The sequence below is a fragment of the Necator americanus genome, chromosome IV (genome assembly GCF_031761385.1).
Source record: "Necator americanus strain Aroian chromosome IV, whole genome shotgun sequence".
In the NCBI taxonomy this organism is placed as follows: Eukaryota; Metazoa; Nematoda; class Chromadorea; order Rhabditida; family Ancylostomatidae; genus Necator; species Necator americanus.
In genome coordinates, this window is record NC_087374.1 from 19,849,296 (window position 1) to 19,871,584 (window position 22,289).

A 22,289-nucleotide genomic window follows, 5' to 3' on the forward strand; every position below is an offset into this window, starting at 1 on the left:
TCATTGATGGTTTTGACTTTCCGAGCCCTAACGAAGCGACAGCGCCGAAAAGTTAGCTTTTAATAAGGATCCATATCCATCTTGGCTACGGATCAAGCAGATTAAGCAATAAAAAACAACCGTATATTTCTCCGGGATCTTCTATGTGCAGATTGCTTTTCGCCGCCAACTTGTCTTTCTTGCGTCTTACCTGCAGTATCAGTTTCAGGATCAACGTCCACTCTTAATAGAAAAGATGCATGCGCAAACATAACAGTTATTCAATTTCAGTGCTGTCTTTTCTCCTGAAATGACCAATTCAATTTAGATCCAATTATTTGTTTGTGAATTAAATGTGGTACTCGTGTATATGTAGATCAAACGAGGACCTCACTCCTCCAGTACTAATGTTTATTGTGGAATTGGAGCAACGATATCATGGTCTGCTGCTTTTGTCGTTTGAATAGGACATTACTCCAATATTTTCCAAAGAACAACTCCAGGAGAAGAGAACAAGGAAAAGAATTTCAGATTCTCACAATTTGCTAGATCTTATGATTAATTCTCTGTCTTCTTTGTTATGGGAAAGGTTAACGGTCACCATAAATGTGATTTAGTGCTTTATGCACTTTAGAAGGAGTCTGCTTGTGCAGCTAGCTGAGTTGTGCGCACATCATCGTCCAATGAAATTTTAACATTTAGTTTACCTATACGTTTTACTTGACTTTTAAGTTTCGCTTTCATATTTTCCAGAGCTCCTCATCAACGAATTGCAGAGACTATGAAAAAAAAAACTGATTAAAAGCCTTTCAAAGAGTGATGAAAACATTTGACACTTGTTCATGATCTGTCCTACGCTGTGCACATCGTCATCGACTCCCTTGCTCATACATGATGGAATGAGTCGGTTATCGGATAGAAATCGAATCTTTGCGGTTAAGTGCTTGAAAATTCGAATACAGTCTTAAAGTGTAAGGAGTGTGATTAGTCCAATTTGATTAGATCAGTAGTGAACATTTCGATGCCATAAGTCCAAATCGAGTTCACTTCAGCTGTTTTTCTAAGAAATACTTGTAGGAAAGTTTTGTGTGAGAACAGGTGATCTGATCATAACATTATTCCATCTCATTCACACTATAGGTGATAACAATGAGTAAGAATTTGGCGGTACTTGGCAAGTTCCTAAGTCTGCTCTTTCGTCTCTTTTGAAATTCCACACACATAATTGCTGCCAAATATGCTCAACAGGGCGAGCACGTGGCGCTGCCGCAACGCCACGCTTTTTCTCTGCTTGGCACAACATTATTTCTTGTCTCTGTCTTGCCCCAGTCGATGCTGCAGGCAATGAAACAAGTTCGGTGGCGATTGTGTAGCAGCCGTCTTTCTCGTTGCCAACGGTGAACCCCACGTTTCCTTGGTGGTAATGATGGAGAAGGAAATACAAAAGAAACGAAACATTTACTTTTAAAATTATAGGGGTGTTTGAATGCATATTAAATGCATGGGAAAGAAAGTTACACTAGAAAGAAAGAAAGAGATGAATAAGGAAATAGTTATATTATCAATTTTGATAGGCTCTAATTGAAGAGGCCATACAGCGAGGGGAAATTGTAGCTATACGACATCGAATCCTTAATCACTGTTTATCTTCACAGATAAACATCGTTGACAACAGACTTTGAGAGGACAACGTGGCTGAAAGGAGGTTCATTCATCTATATTTTGAACCAAACAGAGCACATGTAGACCAATTTGTTGGGCTAGATTTGGTCAGTAGCACCGATCGATCGTTTTTAGGAGAACTAGAAATGGGTTTTGAATTACAAGGGATCCCCTATAGCACAAAGATATGGAGTTTGAAATTCATGGAATGCAAAGAATGTGACGAGGAAGAGTTTTTAATATTTAGGATCTTATCAGCTTTTTTACAGTGCAGTGATAAACTGTACAAAAAAAACAGCACTGCTGTAAACAAATAAATTTGTTGCAGGATAAAGGGTGGAATTATTGACTTAGGAAAACGTCGACTGTCAGGTGACTCCGCCAGCATGGCTTCAAAGATTTTTCCTGCGGTTTCCGGGAATAATTGCTCAAGCACCGCATATCATCCACAAGATCCCACGATGATGGGGGTCTCAACGGCCTGTGTGTGTATGTGCGTGGGCTTGCATCGGCTGAGTCGAGCTCGTCACCGGCTCCTCAGTGGCTCGACGACGACGTCATCGCATCGATCTGCCGCCGGAGACGGCGTTCATTCTGCCGCCGAGCGCCATGATGACGGGCGGTCCCGTCGTCGTGCTCTTCTTCTCCCTACTTGTGTGCGCACTTGGAGGGATATTTTCTAAGACTACCTCGGAATGGAAACAATACCATAGTCATGAGGCTCTTCTTGACAAATTATTGGAGATCGTTCAGAAATGCCCACAGGTGAGATTGATTGAGTCAGAAAAAGAGTTATTTTTCAGAGTTACTCCTTACTGCAAAAAACGGTAACGTAATGCACTAAAATTCTTCCTAGAGTATTTCTCAGGGAATATCCTATATGTGTCATAACTGGGCCAACCTCCCATTGCCTTTGTTTTTTCCTCTCTTAATGTTTCTACTATGAACTGTAATGTGAGGAAATGTCAATATTTTTCCATTCATACTAACTACATTGGAAGCGTCGCTGAGCACATGAAGCGATAAAAACGCCCAACGCACAGGTGATAAGCTGAATGTGGCTGGCAAATATTATGACTTCTTACCGCCACGCATTTGCATAATTAAGAAATTCCTTACGCTCCTCAAATACTATTTATAATGCTGCAGATATTTTTCATTTGTTTTTAATGTGTTTTCGTTGCAGTCCTATAGAGTTGCTAGGCGGCTTTGCTTAAACGAGGTATGCTTCCTTTTAGAGTCGCTTATCCTACTCCGTTTTTTTTCAACGAGAGTAAGCTTTCCTTGCATTTGGAAAAAAAATCAGAAGAAAAGCATAGTCTGATGTCAACTTAGCCCTTTTGCGATGATATTTCACTACTTCTGATCGAAATTGACCGACTACATAGAGCCCAACCCACGACGATTCTGCAAAACCTTCGATAAATATATGTAGTGACGGATTTTTTTCAAGTTCGTAGAATGAACTGAGGAGTTTCTCAGTGTAGGTTTTGTTTTTGGAGGGTTTTCCTTACAATAACAGAAAGAACAAAGTTTACGCCGCTTTCGTACGAGCGATTCTTTCCTCGGTATTTCTTTCTCTCTCATTCCTCCATATTTTCATTTCCACTTATACGGAAGCGATGGAGACTTTCGTTTTGTAGAGTTTCAGCTATAGTACCGAACTTGTACTTGAACAATATCGTTGGTATTTATGAGAAAAACGAATATGAGGCACAAGATATCATAAATGTCAAAACGTGGCAAATTGGGTGAGTGTATGTCGAAGGAGAAAAGTGCAAAGTGTTGGAAGTCTACCTGCACGCTAAGTTCTTCAGCTAGTTCACCGGATTTGCGTCGCGTCTCTTTTTCCTCGTTTTATGACTATTTTTCACCAAGAAAATGTGAAACGAATAGGAGATCTATCACAGACATGGACGTTTTCAACAACACAGAGCTCCTGGTTAGTGGAAGTGGAAGGAGAGGCTCTACTTACTACTTAGTGTACATTCTCACGTGAAATACGAAATAATCAAATGAAAAGACATACTATATCATCGAAACAAATATTTTCACGTGAAATTCCTTCACAACTTTCCCAGCCATCAATAACATCATTCATTTATTATCTTTTTGAACGTTCTGAACTGGACAGTTCAATTACAAATTCGATAGATCTATTTGGGATTACTTGGATAATTAGAACTGCTAGTACCTGGACCTTTCGCTATGCATTTATAGGTGTTAGAAATCGTATCCTAGAAACTTCAGGCCTGAAACACAACAACTTATTTAAACTAGAAAAACCTTGTTTACTTCCCTTGAAGAGTCGATGAATCTCGCGATTTCGTTCAATTTTACCACTTTCTGTGAGTCGTTGCTTCCTTTGTGGTTGGTAAATTAAATCGAATCCTTAGTTGTTTCTTTAATTTTGGACAAATTAATCATTCAAGTGTCTACTTGTGAGAGAAGATTCGGAAGTGTTACCTTTTTGATTAAGGGGTTTACTTCGATATTCACATATGCATTGCTGCACAATACTCATACTAACGTCGAACGAACATTTGAAATAGAAGGTTTAGAAAACAGAAGGAATCAAAATACAAGATAATATCTAAAATATATAGTAATAGTATAATATATAGTAACTAATCACAAAAAGAGAAACTTTTTACGATGTATTATATAAATAAGGCAATTAAGTGCGAAACAAAGACGTTACTTTTTTTTAAAGAAAAAAAGGTTTTGTGAAATGCCAGCAGCGATTTATTACGCCTAGTAAGGAAAATGTGCGACATAAAATGAAGTGCAAAATCGACCAAAGCCACCAATAAGTTCAGTTTGGCTAGTCACATAAAATTTAATATTTATGCTCTCCTACTGACATCCTTTAACAGCTATTTGATTTGCATGATGTCGATAGCAATTATTAGTGCTTGTGTACCTGCTGCGCTCACTGCTCATTCATTAGTATTTTCGTCGCTGTGCACAGACTTGGAGGGGCACGTGCTGCTGGGCCCTCACCAGCACGTATACGAGCGAGGCCCGAACCGCTGCGCTTCCCATCGGTGAGACAACTATGGCAGCAAAAAAAGAAAAGGTTTAGATGAGATCATGCGACAGAGAAGACTTTTACCACGAAATAGAACGAGAAGTCAACTTTCTCAAACATTTTCATCTCCCTCTTACCGAGATATTTCTATCTCGGCAAGTGGCAGGTAAAAATGTTTGAGAAGTTCCATTTAATTTTCAAACTTCTCTCTTTTCTTAGATTTCTACGCTGTACAGTATTGGACGATCAGTCGAAGGACGTGAATTGGTTGTCATTCAGTTCTCCACTACACCATCAGAACATGTAGCCTGTAAGTGTTTACTGCTTAAGGATCAAAAATTATAGGGTCCCGGTACTGTTATTGTCTTCAAAGGGAAATATTCCTTTTTCAAACGAATTTCTATAATTTCTCTATTTTTTGTTTTGAAGAAAAAGATTGACGAATTTCCGCCAATGAAATTCATGTAATTTTTGCTGCCATGGTAAACAGGCAACAAAAATTACATGAATAGCCACGAGCCATGCTATAATGATTCAAACGTTGTGCAGCTCTACTTTTATTTTTATTTCCTCAGTTCCTTCCTATTGATCTTTAAACCTTTTTTCATCAAAAGCAGATACCCTGTTACATATATGGGCAAGCAGATTTATATCCCTACACATATTCAAGGAGAATGATTAAATTAGGTTAGATTCATATCAAAAAGGTTTATGAACTGTTCTTGTCCTCCTCAAAATGTTTGTATTTGCGTTTCCATCAATATCTAATAGATAAAATAATGATATTTTTTATAATAGATTAGGTAAATTTGCTAATTGACACCATCAAAACATCCGTCTGCCTATCTCTTGACTTACTCTTACTCTCTTAGTTGACCTTTGGTTTGTTTTCGGGTTCGTGTTTTGTTTTCGTTAGCCGTGACATTCATCCACAAACCCATCGACTCTTTCACTAATTATATTTTTTAATCGTTCCTTTGTTTAATGATTTTATCCCTCGTTTAGGTAACTTCGTATTTTTCACCGACACATTCGTTTTTTTTTTTTCGTAGTTCATTCGACCGAAAATTCATTTACGGATTCATTCATTATTTATTTCTTTGATTCATTGTTTGTTCACGTTCTCATTCTTCCTGCAATTTATGGACACCCCCTTTCTCTCATTTTACCTGTAAGCATTTATCAATTCTTATGAATTACATAGTTCATTGATTTATGCAGCTTTCTAATTTTTCACTTACCCTTTCTTTTAATCCATTTTTCACTCTTTTTCTTAGTTATTTTCCCCAACACTTCAAATCTTGTCGCCGCTAGTTCTCACCCTGCTTTCTTCATACATCCAAAACCACATTAAACTTTTTTGTTGACATCTTCAACCTCCCCACTTGATCCTACTGCAATACTTTCGTCATGTAATGACCATTACGAGCAATAAGCACGAACGAACAGACTTTGCCTCTTGAAAACACACATTTCCAAGGTAAAAAAAAGATTTGAAGCGTTTTCTGAACACTTTTGGAATAACTTTGGATATATCCACGAAAAAAGTATGTAAATGGCGAATACATACTTCATCACTCTGCTAATTGTTTTTCGGTTTTTGTTTTTTCTTTCGCGTCGGAATAAATTAGTTTGGACGGATTCGATCATTTTGTGGAAAGAAACTGTAGTAGTTTGTCGACAAGAAAAGCCACAATGACACGAAATTGTGACTTATTCAAATAAAAGTCGGCAAGTGGGGGAATTCTATCTCTGAAATAGTGCCTGTATAATTCGCTTAATTAAAAAAAGCGAAACGCATTTTCTAGCAGTTCCCCTTCTAAAACTTATTTTTTTGTCTGAAGAAGAATTTCATCCTCGCTCAAAGATTTGTACTATATCATTACAACAACTACAATTAAGGGATCTACAGTACGAAGATGAACTAGGTGTTTCAGTGAAGCCAGAGATGAAGTATGTCGGAAATATGCACGGGAACGAACCGATCGGTCGAGAACTGCTCATTCGCTTGGCTGACTATCTTTGCGATTCTGCTATCAACAAGGATAAGGTTTGCTTATCGTATCCAAGAAATTCAGGACTGTCAACTACAAAAGTGTTGTTTTCTGAAAGTATGAAAAGAGAAATGAACTCCGAGAGTTTTTTTGTTTAGTCAGTTCCTGGTGAGGCTTTCATTTTGTAAACGAAACGAACGTTGTTGACACCATCTTCTCCCACGATCCCCTCACCGCAATCATTGCGATTTGCTTTTGCTGAATCTGTCCACATTCAATGGAGGAGTAAAGAATATAATACTAAAAAATGACGGAGAAGTCACTCCGCAGTGGTTACGTGACGCTGGAACAAAATGTTGTAGAAAAAAAGCTTTTAGTGTTTTAAAATCAATTATTCGGTCGTAGATTTCGACAATCTACGAGGCGAAATAGAATGAGCAGAGCGGACCTTTTTCCCTGCTTTTAAAAATGCAAGTATTGTTGATTATTCTCGAGACGATGCATATATCAACGCATGTATATAAATAAGTATGTACATAGTTTCTAAAGTAAAGTCGCTGCTGGAAATTAGTGAAAAATCAATAAGTATGAGATGCTTTAGGATATTCGTCTGCATTTCTTTTCCCTTGAAAAAATTCCAACGTTTTAGGACAGCTTTTGTTTATTTTTCTAAATCAGTCCGAGAACTATAATAGTTGAATTTATCCTTAGTTCATTCCACCACTGGCCTTGAAATTTCTATCTTACATGATTCTAGTAAACTTCTAAAATTACATTACATTATTACAATTCCAAGACTTAACTTGAACGGGAAGATTACTTTCATACGAATTCATCACACCAATGCAGTTCAATACCTAGAAATTGAAGCTTTTCCGTGGTTTCAGGAGATGCCCCTATTTGTATTTATTTCCAGGAAGTCCTACAACTTCTGAACTCCACTTCCATCCATATTCTTCCATCCATGAATCCTGACGGGTTCGATTTGGCCCTAAATACGGTAGGTATTATTGGAGAGAATGTCATTGACTGGCTGGCAGAGACGTCAGAATAAGCTGACGTCAATCTCTAATTGACCCTTTCGCGTATGGCAAGAGTAGATTCGTCATGAATGTGAGAAGGAATTCAGGGAAAAGCTCTGAACTTTGTCTGATGTAAGGGTAGAGCTAAGGATGTGGATCTTAGGTGGGCCAGAATTTGTTTCCTCGAAAGACGCTCAATGCTTAAATGAATGAACAAATGAAGAGTTAGTAAAAGAAGACACCAAAACTCCTCCTAAAGCCTTAAGGGAACATTAACTGATGAAGACGAGCTAACGGCTATAAAGAACTAGAACGACTCCATTTAAAACTCTTACAAGAAAATTTTGACACAGTTACTTCTTATGTTGATCTTTGGTCGGTCGGAGAGCTCCTCACTCACGTGCGACCAAATTGGTTGTTGCTTCGAGCGACCAAATCCATTCTCTTCCATGAATGAGCTTGCTTCTGTGATCGCTTTGGAAAGTGTTATAATCCTTGAGGTCCGATAGCCTTTCATTAAGTCATAGAACCCTCGAAGTTTTCGAATTGTGGTCTACTACTACAATACTATGCATGAACATTGAAAAACCGACGGTGAGTGACGGTTAGGCACCGTCTCCCATCGTCGTTTGCTCATAACTTGCCATAAAATTGAAACTTCAGCACAACTCATATACCATTAGATTCCTCTCTTTGTACAATATCTATACATCACCCACACACATCTATGCAACATATATACATACATATACATACATATACAAATATGTTATATGTTGGGAGACTCAAACTTTCACATTTGGTCAGAACAGCAAGAAATTTTTGATTTGTTATTTTTAGGTCCTTTTTGCGATTTTAATTGTTGCGTAAAATAGCGGTTCGTCCTTACTTTGAAAGTTTGTTGCAAGGAAAGAAGTTGTCAAAACAGCCTATCATTGAACTCGAAATGCTGTGGCGAACTCGATTTTTTTTTTTGTAAATCAAGCGGTTGAGCACAACTATGCTTGTAGAGCAAGGAGTGCAATAATTAATAATTGCAATTAATATTTTGCAATAATAATTGCAAAAAAAATGATTCAGAACTTTTTTTCAATCAAAAATATGTTACGTCCATATAGGTATTACCTCTTCAACATTGTAGTTGCCAATGGTGCAATAGGCCAGCCTTGGTTGAGGTGCGGAAATAGCCGGGCCGCGGAGTCAGATAGAAAAAAAATCTGGAATAGCTTTGGAAACGTTATCATTCAACTCGAAATGCTGTGGCGAACTCGATTTTTTGCAAATCAAGGAGCATAATATTGAAATAGTTGCATAAAATTTAATAGTAAGCTTCATACTCTTCTTTTCTATGGAAAGTTATGAAAAGACAATGTTATAAGAGAGTGAGAAAATCTATTCAGAAGAAAGCAAGCTTCATAAACTAAAGAACATTATGTGTTTTAAGAGCTGTGCTTAAGTTCTTTCGATTTGAAGTCTGTTCTGGTAATTAACGGAGGTGCAAAGTAGAGATGAAATGAAAGGAAAAGGACAAAAAGTGGGATTTTCAAACTTTGCGATACTCTAGCGTACGAGCGGGCTTCGTCTGTCCATGTGCAAAACAAATCTCACAAAACACAGGCATAGTTGTGCTCAAGCGCGATTTTATAGGCTGTTTTGATAACTTTTTCCTTGCAACAAACCTTCAAAGTAAGTATTTTACGCAACAATTAAAATCGCAAAATAGCCTAAAAAATAACAAATCAACAATTTCAAGTACTCGCCTATAACAATTCCTTCATATCCTGACCAAATATGAAAGTTTGAGTCTACGAACACTTTTTCAACTATAACCCTAGGATGTTGGACTCCAATTATTGCTCTTCGGCGCATATTTGGAGTCATTTTGCTCCTTTCCCAACAGTAAGTCGGTTTTTGTATAGATCTCAATAAAAGGAGTCTAATGATGTATGAGTTGTGCTGAAGTTTCAATTTTATGACAGTCTTTAAAAAGTTCTGAACATGCGACGGTGGCCGACGGTGCCGCACTGTCACTTTTCTTTTTTTCAATGTTCATGTTTATTATTGTACTGATTGGTTTTGATTGCTACGACTTTCAGGATCCTGCTGATCGTGGGTGGTTAACCGGTAGAGGTAATGCCAATGGAGTTGATCTAAATAGGTGATCTTTTTTCACTTTTCCTTCCCCTTCCTGTCATTTCTTCAAGATAAAAAATAATAGTGTTAAAATGTCTCTTTTAAATGCGCAGCTCACGCACCCTATTGTTTGCCACTGTCCGTTGAACGGTTTCTTGGTATCGTCATCACGTAACGAACACTGAAGAATCTCGAAGTTTTTTTTTAGATCCACATGTGAATCTAAAAATAAAACTTCGAGATTCTTCAGTGTTCATTTTCGGCCGCAGGTATCCGGAAAACTGACATCACGTTTCAGGGACTTCCCAGATCTTGATGGAGTCTTTTATGAGCTTGAGAAGCTGAAAGTACCGCGATTCGACCATCTCATGGAACTGTTTTCTGATGAGAAAGAAGTGAGGCAGAACCTCTTCTTATTAACCTTATAATTGAATTGCAAATGGTTGCTTCACTACTGCATATTATGAGGTATCGGACTCTTTCAGCATTTTTCATGCCTCTTACATCTTTTTCTTCTTTATCTTGTACTTCCCCTCATATTTCCCGTTAGTTTAAATTCCTACTGCATTAGTCCAATGTACTTCCATGAGAACTTATTCCCTTTCTTTGCATGCAAGGACAAAACTGCAACAGTAACGCTAATTTATTTCTTCATTTACTTTTTCACCTATTTGTATTGTAGTTCAGTTACTTCCCCATTCACTGCTGAAAGAAAGCGCACTCAAGTTTTAGAGGTCATAAGAACGCAATTCGGCAATGGAGACAACTCAATATGTTTCTAAAAGAAGACTCAAACTCATATTAAATAGACAAAACATTTTCAGTCTTGTAAATTACGTAGCAGATTTGCAGGATTTAAAAAATAAAATACGTCGGAAATATGACGAAAATGTCTTCAGGCAATACAGTATCACCTGTCAGCGAACAAAGACATAATAGTGGTCGCTCCAATCTGATTACAGTTTCCTCGCTCGTATCTGGTTCTATGTGCAACAAAAATGCTACTGTAGCAGGCTCCCAGCCGCAGCGCAGCCATAAGCACCGCGATTGGAAAAAAAGTTTGTATTATGGTTTACCATAAATTGATTTAAAAATTTGTTGGAAGAAATGCTTAGTGAAGGAGAGTGAGTTTTTCTCAACCACTACTTGGGGAACGGTCAAGAGGTACCCGTATGATGTGCCGCCGCGTATCCAGGAGGCTAATGAGCGTCGTTAATTGCACCGCGCGTCTCCTGATACCGTCATAATCGCTACAGTAGCCTGACTGCTCCTCTTGTGCTACGTCTTCAAGATGCCCCGCCCACGCCTCCCTCCCCTCCCATTTCGCCGCGTCTACCGCTCTTACGACGATTTTTTGTCGCCGCACCTACAGCTCTTATGATGCGCTTTTAAAATCGAATGGAAAGGAAAGAACATGATATTAGATGTTGTTCGAAGGTCTACATAAAGTGTGCTTGCAAGTTAATATAAAAGAAGGAAAGAATGAAATGGATTTGTATAAGTGATATGCCATTTAGAAATGCGAGTGAAAATGAAATTATCCTGTCTCGACTTGTTAGGTGGGAAACACTCATTCATCTCTGGGAATGCAAGAGATGTTTCAAAAAATGTCCCACTGATCGGTGTTATGCTATCATTTTTACTTTTTTCTTCGCTTTCTAAGGATTTCTTTTTGCTCATCTAGCTGGGTAAAATTGACGTCCAACGATCAACGAGGCGCGAATAATGCCTCACAGACATACACTGTACCTAAAGGTATATCTCGAAGATACAAAAGTCTCTGTTCGCCACTAATACACCTAACCTGTCATATCGATTTTATACAGAGGATAGATAGAAATGAAGCGATAAAACGCTGTTGAAAGAAGTTTGAAGAACCATACAATTTCAAATTTCTATTATATAAAACTGTATAAAACGTACAAGCATGTATTGAAATATTTGGCATGTGCTGTATATAAACATTATATCTATGTAAAATTTTGAAAAGGTAAAATGTAGAAAGGAGTTTAAAGAATGTATACAAAGTAATAAGCGCATAAATTTACTGTTATTATAGCTGCTGCAGTTGAAGCTGAACACGAATTCGCTGAATGGCATCGTGACAAACAAATACTTATGCACTGCTAGTTTATATCGAAGACATAGGGCATGAAATGTGTTAAATTATGAGATGTGTGGAAGTATATGCATGTTATTCTTTTCCCTGGAGCATCTTTTTGAGATAATTTTTACTTATGTAAAGTTACATTGGATAGAAGGATCTACTTCTTCTCTTTTATTCCCAATAATATGCGCTTAGTTTACTATATCCGTACATCAGAATTCGCTGCGGCAATTCGTTCTTCACTCCCTCTCCAAAATTCGCACTATCTACCGCTTCGTCGCGGCGCGAACGTCGCGCGCGGCGTTGATCAGAGAGCAATAGGTAGGCGGGGTGTAGGTGATCTCAAGCGGTCGTGGAGAATGTATAGCTCGTGGAGCGGCAGTCGTAATTACGCGGAGGAGCGCGGTGCTGAAGGGAGGACAGGAGCGGTCAGCCGGTTTTCACGGGTACCTCTTGTCCCGCACCCCCACTACTTTACTGCGTTTCGTTTTTTTCTTTGAAACAGAATTTGCAGTAGAGAAGTATAAACTTCATTGCGTTTGACATTTCAGCGCCAACCGGAAACAGTAGCAGTTGGTCAATGGACTCTGTCGTTGCCATTCGTGTTGTCCGCCAACCTTCACGAAGGGGACCTTGTCGCTAACTATCCATTTGATTCCACCAAACAAGAGGGAACCAACCAGTATTCTGCTTCTCCTGATGACGGCACCTTCAGGTATTTCGCACAGAAAAACTACTAACAAAGATAACGAAGCAGCAATGTTTGAGAGAAGCCAAAAACTGTTCATGTTCTACTCATGCATACTTACTAATAACGCTAACTTGACAATGATGTGATCAATCTCCTACGAAAAATTAAGAATTCATTATCGCAACCTCTTTCTCAAAAATGGCGTTCCAAGATGGACATAGGCCAGAAGGAATTAAAAACTTCAGAAAAATATGTTTTTCAGCGTAAGTTTTGTCGATTCAAACATATATCAATAACTTACAAATTCTTGGAGAATACTTGCCTGATTTGAAGGAAAACTGCTGAACGATTGCCAGACGAGATCGCCAAACCTTACACATTGAGTTTCTTAGACCCTGTTCCCATTGAGGATTGCTTAGATGTAGTTCGCAATCAACAACTGGTAAAGATTGCGATTCCATCTCAGCTAATTTTGAACAGCATTTCCATTTCTGAATTCAGGATATCTTCTGGGCTAAAGACAGAATTACGTTTGAAATTACGTATAAAGAGTTGCAAGATATTTGGTTTTTAGACCTAATAATGAGGATCTAAGAAAACTAGAAACGATGGATGGAAGTTTTCTCCTGTTGTTTTTTCAGGACCACAGTGTAGATTCTTCTTGCAGGTTACATTCACTTCGACCCGAAATTCTATGTATTGCAGAAGTAATTGCACGGTTCTAGGATAAGCTAACAACTTTCGTCGCCGACAGGTGAATGAAGCGACGGAAGCGATTATCGCGCACTGGGTGCATTGTGTAGAGACTGGGACAGGGATTATCGCCTTAGATGTCGGGCATTCAGTCCTACAGATTCAAAAATGGCATCTTCAGAGATAAAACACCCAATGTTTCTAGTAAAAGCGGCGCAAGCACATGAGGTTACTGAGAAATTCCAGCCTTTTTTTTCTAAAAGAATGAAGTCTTTTTACTCCTCATTCCTTGGAACTTATCGTTCACACCCCTACTAATAAAAGGAGTTTGATTTGGAGAGAAAAAGACAAGCGTATGCTGCATGAGTTAGCACTTCAAGTTGTATATACGTGATTGAAGACACAGTTCACATGGCTTATTTCTTCGATTCAGATGGCTCGCACAAAATTACGCCAAGAATCATGCTCATATGGCGAAGAATGATCATCCACCGTGCGATGGCACCTCTAAGGATGCTTTTGCAAGACAAGGTGAGAAGATGAACTAAGTAGCTTTTCAGTGAGAGAGACAGTATTGTGGAAGAAGATTGTGTAGGATAGATAGTATACTCTTTTCGAGCTATGAAGGATACTGCGGTTTTATTGAGGTGCTAGTATTTGATAAAAGCTTCCATGCTATACAATCCTAATTAAGACTAATCTCTTGCATTATACGTAAATAATTGCCTATTAGACCATAAGTCGTTTTGCCTCATTACCATTAAATGATGGATTCTTAATTAATCCTTCACAAGTTAATAATTTACAGGAGGTATTACAAACGGAGCGAAATGGTACTCTGTATCCGGTGGAATGCAAGACTTCAACTACCTCGCTACAAATGCTATGGAGCTCACCTTAGAACTCAGCTGCGAAAAGGTGTTAATTCAGTATTTATTCCTTATTTTATTACCTAAACTCAATCCACCTAACTACCCAATCAAACTGTTTCGTCGGAAAATATGCAAGCAACAGTACTTGAGGATGTCGCCCTGCAGTTAACTGCAGTTTTTCAATGCAGAATAACCCAACATAGAAAATCCCTTCAAACGTAGTGCTCAATATTCGGAAAAAAATCCATAAATCTGGTACCCTGCGGCAACGTGTCACATTAAGAATAGAAAGACAGGTGAAGGCAGATAAAGATCCTAAATTGACAATGTTAGATTCTATAGAACATGGCAAGAATGTCATTGAATTCTGAAAGAAGCGGCTTTCTTGATTCTTGCAGATGCCCGACGGCAAGCAGTTGCCGCAGTTCTGGCAGGACAACAAGAAGGCACTCATGGAGTACATGTTTGCTGTTAGTTTTACTTTGTTACATAAGTTCTATTTTGTATACTCGCCCACCTTTCCCTTCTTTTATAGCGTCACTCCTCTTCTTTGATTTTTTTTGTCTCTGCACTTCGAGACGCACGCTGAACGGCTCTCTCCGTGTAAGGATATGAAATTATATTCTTTTGGTACATGTGAATGCAGAAGACTTTTTTACTCCCCATAAAACTAAACTGCATCTGCATATTTTGCAAGTTTTGGATATTATGGTAGACGCTGGGAGCGCTTAGGGCCGCGTATACGAGTCTGATTGCTACCTGCACGTGGTGGCCCCGCTTAAACTAAACGCAATCAGGCGATCGAGTGTACGCCTTGGGAACGCACGAGCTATATAGCCTGCACTGTTATATGGCTAAAGATTACCATACATTGCAAAAAAGTGCTGTCGTCCAGCACATCGCCAAAACCCATGACCTGAAAGGTCAACTGCCTGAAGGGAGCATGGAATCCTTGACAACAACCGTTCGTTTCGTCACGCTGAACTGCCGAACACTATCGAGTGAACTCCAACAAGCCGCTCTATCCAGACTTCTGCGATATCTCTGTGTGCCTTTTTCTGCACTGCAGGAAACACGCATGAGAGATCGGCCCGTCATCAGCATCGAAAATTACACCATATACTGCGGCGATGCTGATGAGAACAAAGTAGGTGGCTGCGCGATAGCTGTGAGGAACGATTACAAGAACCTGGTGGAGGAATTTGGCTCAACGTCGTCTAGATGCGCCTTTCTACGACTGCGGGATCGCAGAGGACGTAAACTCTGGATCGTAAATGCTCACGCACCTACGGAAACCGCTGAGGACAACAGTAAGGACGCCTTCTATGATGAACTCAATGCGTTGATGTCTAAAATACCAAGCCAGCAGGTGGTCATTGTCGGAATCGACGCTAATGCGAAGATGGGACTCGAACAGCAATCCGATGTGCTAGGAAATGGTACTATGCAGCGGAGCGCACGTCGGACAACGGTGACCGTCTGGTCGACTTGTGCGAACAGACGGGCCTCATCATCGCTTCCACGTTTAAGAGGAATCATCAACTCCATCAGCTCACTTGGCAGGGGTCAACCCTTTTAACGCCTGAAGAGCAGCGCAAGCGGAAGATGACGACTCTTAAGCTTCAGCTCGACTGCGTTACGTTATTCCTCAGTCAGATATCCGAAAATCTAGAGCTGTTTGGGACGTCGCGTTCGACTCTGACCACCAGTTCTTCTCAGCTTCAAGATACGGTTCCACAAGAGAAACCGAGAAGTTCCTCTTCAACCGAAAATCGACATGGCAGGTCTGAAAGACGATGAATGCAGAACTAAATTTCGCCAACGTGTGTCTATTCATGTTGCAGTACGGACCAGGAAGAAGCTTAGCGCTGCGGATTTCTTCACAAAGTGCATCCAGGACTCTGCAAGGGAAACGCTCCCGGTTCTATTGCCGCGGAAGAAGTTTGCCTTTGCATCTGCGGAAACAAAATCCACATACAATTCTGTATGTGTCGCGCGCAGTGCTGGTGACTTTAACCAGGAAAAACGTCTTAGAAGGAAGCTGCGTCGTCCACTGCAACAAGACTGCGATAACGAGTGGAGCGATGGAGTTTGAGAAGGCGTGGGAGGACAGGAACCCGCGGAAAGCCTGTGCTCCAATAATGCAGTATAGCGGCAAAATAAAAAGATGTTCTCCTGTCCTCAACACCGCCAATGGAGTAGTTGACGATAAAGCAACCCTTCCTGGAGGGAACACTTCAAGACCTTGCTGAACCGGCTAGCACCGTCAGCTCCTGAACTCGAGCACGTTCATAGACCGACGTATGCGGTTAAGGAGGAGCCACCGACCGAGTCGGAGGTTCTAGTCTGTATTCAAAAAATGAAGAATGGAAAATTTGGTGAAGACGACGGGATTAGCGCAGAAATTCTGAAATGTCTTGCTCCGTCTGAGATTCGTGAGATGACAGAGATCATCCGTTCAATATGGATAGACGAAAGGATTCCTGACTCGTGGAAATACGCTATCATAGTTCCCCTCCACAAGAAGTTATCCGTCACGGACCCTAGGAATTATCGAGGAATTTCTTTGTTGCGTGTTATGTACAAGGTATTGGAGCGGATTATCCCGGACCGACTCATTAAACATCGCGAAGAAACAACGCGCGACGAGCAAGCTGGCTTTCATCCTGGCCGATCTACGTTTGACCAGGTGTTCATCGTCAGGAGAGTGATCGAAATCTGGGAACGGTATTCGAAACTAATGCAACTAGCGTTTCTGGACTTTGAAGCCGCGTTCGACTCTCTCTAGGCCGTCTTTTCAACGCGCTACGTGCCGATGGAGTAAGTTCGTTCGCTTGCTTGATGACATGAATCAACGAACAACTGCTGCAGTTAGAACACCAGCCGCATGTACAACACCGTTGGAAGTGGTAACTGGAGTAAGACAAGGGGAACTGGCAGGATCTTTCCTGTTCAGTTTCGCCATCGACCACATTATGCGAAGAACACCAGTGTCCTGCCGACATTGTCTTAGCACCATCAGGGTATCCCTTGACTGATCTCGAGTACGCCGACGATGTTGTTATATTCGCGGAAAGCAGTACGAAACTTCAGCATGTTGTCAACCTTGTACCGAAGCTGACTGCAGCCTATGGACTACGTCTACGCTCTGATAAATGCAAGCAGATGTGGATCTCTTCGAGACCTCGAACGGGAATCAGGGTGGATGGACAACCGATAGAACTCGTCGATGAGTTCTGTTACCCGGGCTGTACGCTGAAGAAAAACGGCAGCTACGAGAGAGATGTTCAGCAAAGATGCGCTAAGGCCACTTCTGCATTTAACTCCTTAACGAAATGCCTGCGGTCGGCCCCCAACGAAGTCGAGCTGCGAGTCTACCTATCCGCAATTCGCCCCATCATGATGTACGGATCGGAGACTTGGCCAGCACCATCTACAGTGATGGAGAGGCTTGATTGCACGGAACGAAAGCTGCTTAGACGGCTACTTGGCCACTTTTGGCCTAGGGCATGCCACAATGAAGATCTTTACGCAGAAATTGATGTGGTTTACTGGCGGATGACACGTGGAAGATATCACCATCTTGCACCGCCTTCGAAAGCGGCTAAAGTGAATCGTCTTCGCTTCTTCGGTCATATATTAAGGAGACCGGCAGATCGTCTTATTCAACGAGATTTGAGGAGTTCGTCGGGTTCGAGCTGGAAGAAGCCCCCTGGCCGAAAACGGAAGTTCTGGATTGAGGTGATGAAAGAGGACCTGAGGACATTCGCCGTGGATAGGCAGTTCAGGCGAGACGTAAGGTTTCGCAGAATATGGAACAGTGACGAATGGATTGATTCTGTGCAAGCTCTCGCAGAAGATCGAGAAGGTTGGGCAGAGCTGTGTTCAAGGACGGCACACCTCGGCGAAGATGCGGGTAATCGCGTCAGGCGATGACATCACCTCGCTGATTAAGTCAAGTAAGTCATGGTAGACGCTCCTCTGTCGAACATTGTATATAATTCTCTTGAGGAAATATTTCTTACCTGAAATAAAATACCAAAATTTTTCTTTTCTTACCATTGCTGTTTGTTAACATTTATTTCTTCTCATTCTTTCGTACGTACATTGGCTATTGCGGTGTAACGAGTTACAACTGTAAGTTAAATTCAATAGTTTTTCTGCAGATGACGACGAATAATTCTAACGCCCTTGTAGAAGGTGCACTGTTTTACTAAGGACATTGGTCACTAGTCTGGGCATGCCGAAGTAAAACAAAGCAATTTAGATTGGTTAACAACGCTCCTTCTCCTACCAAGTTGGGCTTTATGAGTTCCACTCTCCTAGCGGACAAGCTATTTCTATTTAGGCGCAGATTGGTTTTTTGTAAAGTGTACTTTCTTCTAACTAGCAAGAACATTTCAGGTACATTCTGGAATCAAAGGTCTAGTAACCGATGCCGTCACTGGAGAGCCAATTAACGAAGCAATTGTATGGATTCGTAACGGCACTGCACCGTTGCCGATACGCCATCCAGTCACCACATGTTAGTGAATCTCAATACTTATAATTCCGAAGCTCCTCTGCAGTAGTCATAATTAAAGATTCACTAACTTCACTAAGAGAGTAATAGCAGAACAAGAGTCATATGGTAGACATTGGACAGAATTAGGAAGTATACGCCATTAGCAATTTCTGAAGAAAACCTGCTTTAATTCCTAAGGAATCAGCAGGTCTGCTTTCGATAGTTTAATTCCTTTTTTTATTGTGACATTCATTCCACTAGATCAAATTCCATTCGTTCCGATAAGATCAAAGAAAATTCTAGCTAATTTTTTTCTCTCTGCAAACTCTCTTCTGTAATTTTCTTCTTAGTAAAGCACACTCCCGTCAGCTATATGTACAAAATGTGCATAAGTTAGATCGAGAAGAAATTCCGCTGTGTGAGTAATACTACCTTTCATTCATGTGAAAGTGGAGCACAACTCAACGTTAGATAAGTATGAGTAGCGTCTGTTTGTTTGTCAGCTTGAACAGCATATTAGGATAGACTTCCTGAAAATGAGTGGCGTCAACAGTGGCACCGTTTTCCAAAAATTTGTATTGCAATGCAAAAATTAGTATGATGGTACTGTTTAAGAATTTCAATCTTTAAAAAAAAAACTTCTCATTTCTCAACATTTCTTAAAATTCCAATCTTAATCCCTATCTCGTATTCAGAATGAATGCATCGCTGCACAAAAGCAAATTCCGGCCACGTCACAATAAATTGTCTATGTTCGAGCAAAATAGACCGTTCTTGGTAAATTCCAGTGGGATCCACTGTTATTAAGACACGTGAGCATCACTAAAAGCCGAACAACAACTATGAGTAAAGCTAAACTTATTTGCTTACATATTATTCGTCTTCTCTTTTCCTGTCTGACTCTACCAGGATGATTGGCAAATATTTCTCTCTGATTTTCTAAAATCTTCTTTTACAATCTCTCTTGAGGGCTTCTTGGAGATTACTACCGTATCCTGCCACCCGGACATTACGAAGTAATCGTCCAAGCCGAGAGTTACGAACCAAGTGCTCGCAATGTAAGTGAACACCCATTGTTCACCAGTTACTGCAGAAAACCTCCTGTTAAGGTGACCGTGACGAATAAAGTCCGAGATAGTGCCACGATCGTCGACTTCGCACTGAAGCCGCTCATCGAAAAACCACCAACGGTGAGTACACCTGGGGAAAAGGAATTTGTCCGCACGAATGATTGAAGCGAACATGTGAAAACAATGGAAGGATTAAGTCCTATTGATGAAATCAAAAAATGTAAAGATATGTCTTCTTGCCTCTTTTCGCGCAACTCTTTTCGCTTCAAAAGTTTGATCAGATCAGTTTTATTAGAATAATAAAAGACCTATGGCTGCTAATGTTGTTCTGGAAATCTGAAATTCCAGGATGAAGAGATCGTACAACTTGTTGAAGCTCTCGAACAACAAGGACAGGAGTAGATCTCTCGTTGTTATCAAATGAAAATCGAAAAGAAAAATCTGTCATCAACGATCTCCATCATTCTTGTACCACTACGAGTCTATCCTCTTATCCGCGTGAATATCCCCACCACAATGATGAACCAGCCAACTACATATGTTTTACGTGCACACAAAATTTCTATCTGTGTCAGTGATAAATGTTGATGTTTCTTTAGTTCCAAATTGAGGAGAATTCATTCTTTCTCTCCGAAATTTCGCATAAACCAGGACTGGCAACTGTCACTAACCAAAAAGTGTCTCTTCTTTGTGGACGACGCAACAAACTGTTTCAGCCAAATTTTTTTTTCTTAATTCACAATCACCATGCGGCAAAATACAGTAGGTTCAAAACGAAACGTTGAAATCAAGATGGAATCATCGCGAACTGCACCGGTGCTAGTGACAGTTCCTCTACGATCGTAGCCCACAGCGCCGTTTCTAGCGCACCCGCTTACGCAATTGCACCGTACTTCGTTCTGACCCCACCATAACTAGAGCAAGTCCAGAAATTCAAATTCATAAAAAACGAAAATTCGGAATGTATTGAGAATGTTTCCAATGCGAGATCTTCGCTTAGCTTAAAGACATCACCCCACGAATCTGAGGTACACGGATTTCAGGTGGAGTATTCGTATACGGGATAGTAGATCATGGAGATTAGTATGATTCCGTCCATTTCTTTCTAATTGCCGTAAAAACAGTCCGGAAGATGCGGCGCGTGCACAAGGCTGGCACGCTTCAATCGAACCCGATGTAGAAAACAGCGCGCTCGAAGTTGTATCGTAAGGCCGTTTTTTACGGCAATTAGGAAGAAATGGATGGAATCACCCTTCTCTTCATAATCTACGATCCTGTATACGACTACTCCACCTGAAATCCGTACCACCTCAGATTTGTGGAGTGATGCCTTTAAAGTGCCTTGCAAAACTTTCGTTTTTGCTCATGAAGACTTGTACAATCTTTACTTTTGGTAATATGCCAAGTGTATGAGCATTGTAGAGTGTCTAAGCGAGGACAGAAAATGCGATAGAATCGTTTACTTTTTTTGCCTTTTCTCTGAAGGCACACTCAAAGTATATCTTTCATTCCTGATGGAGCTGTAAATATTGCGATGAAAATGAAGAACTTTAAGATATCTTATTTAGTGAGTAGAGTTGTTAATTGTAGGAGTAGGGCTAAATATCTTATCTTCACAAGATTAGGAAACCACTTCTCGAAAGCTGGTTTGATGAATTCGATCGTGTTCCTTTCATCTTTTCGTTTTAGGTAGTCACTCTTTGGTCTGTGAAGAATTTCATTCGCTTCAATATTGAGCTTATCTTTCCTTTAAATTTTTCTTATAATGTCCGCTTCTGTAGTTTGAACGTGAGTCTAATTACGAAATCGTCTATTTACGAGGGAACTATCAGAAATTATACATCTTTACTTTTCAAACTCTACTCTTCTCATTAGACGACCGCCATACTTCAGTCTCGAAATCTTTATCAAAGTAACTTTGAAACTCTATCTTCAAACCGCATGACAACTCCTCAAATTACCACGTTTCTAAAACCAGTAAATAATCTTAATTTAATCACTCTAATTGTAATGGTTGAGAAAGAGTGACACTGCTCTGTCTTATGAAATGAGCATTGAGCACAGTTTTAGCCAGAATGAGGCTGATGAAAAGTGGTGACTTTTTCGTGATGTATCAGGCTATTTTATTTTTGCCGTATTGGTATATTTCTTGATTTACAAACCATTGTCTTTCCAATTATGTACGACATAATGGATATTAAACATCCATCCAGACACTAAGCGGTTTTTTGTTGTTTTTACTCGACTAACCGCAAATCGTGTCCGTCGAATTTCAACCAAAATGCACAAAATCTGTTTACTTGTGAGAAATAAAAGCTAGAGCGATTGAAACCAAGTAGACAACTTTTCAGATGTGTACGACAAAGTAGATGTTAAACATCTACCCGAATTCGATACGAAGCCTCATTGTTTTCGGTCGAATAATCGTTGTTCATAACTTGTCCGTTCGAAATTCTACCGAAATACGTAAAATTTGTTATCTTCTGAGCTAAAGCTATAGGAAGCGATATGATTAACTTTTAGAACCTATT

The 22,289-nt window shown here is 40.1% G+C and overlaps 1 protein-coding gene across 4 annotated transcripts; it reads left to right on the top strand.

Annotated features, from left to right (window-relative positions):
• Positions 1-2,250: 2,250 nt before the first annotated feature.
• On the top strand, positions 2,251-20,160 carry RB195_001985 (uncharacterized protein; the record flags this gene model as incomplete). 4 transcript variants are annotated; one of them, XM_064199023.1, is made up of 19 exons in its annotated part: positions 2,251-2,406; positions 4,892-4,982; positions 6,610-6,722; positions 7,583-7,666; positions 9,785-9,846; positions 10,120-10,216; positions 12,480-12,643; positions 13,746-13,843; positions 14,121-14,230; positions 14,583-14,654; positions 15,080-15,749; positions 15,811-15,968; positions 16,427-16,911; positions 16,973-17,073; positions 17,141-18,108; positions 18,589-18,709; positions 19,658-19,746; positions 19,798-19,878; positions 20,107-20,160. In XM_064199023.1, the coding sequence occupies 19 exons, from the start codon at positions 2,251-2,253 to the stop codon at positions 20,158-20,160; spliced, it is 3,774 nt and encodes a 1,257-aa protein (XP_064054901.1). The 4 variants fall into 4 exon arrangements, with proteins under 4 accessions (XP_064054901.1, XP_064054902.1, XP_064054903.1 ...); XM_064199020.1 differs by lacking the exons at positions 15,811-15,968; positions 16,427-16,911; positions 16,973-17,073; ... (3 more) ...; positions 19,798-19,878; positions 20,107-20,160 and having other exon boundaries at positions 15,080-15,763; XM_064199022.1 differs by lacking the exons at positions 2,251-2,406; positions 4,892-4,982; positions 6,610-6,722; ... (8 more) ...; positions 15,811-15,968; positions 16,427-16,911 and having other exon boundaries at positions 17,072-17,093; positions 17,141-17,979.
• Between the last annotated feature and the right edge of the window lie 2,129 nt (positions 20,161-22,289).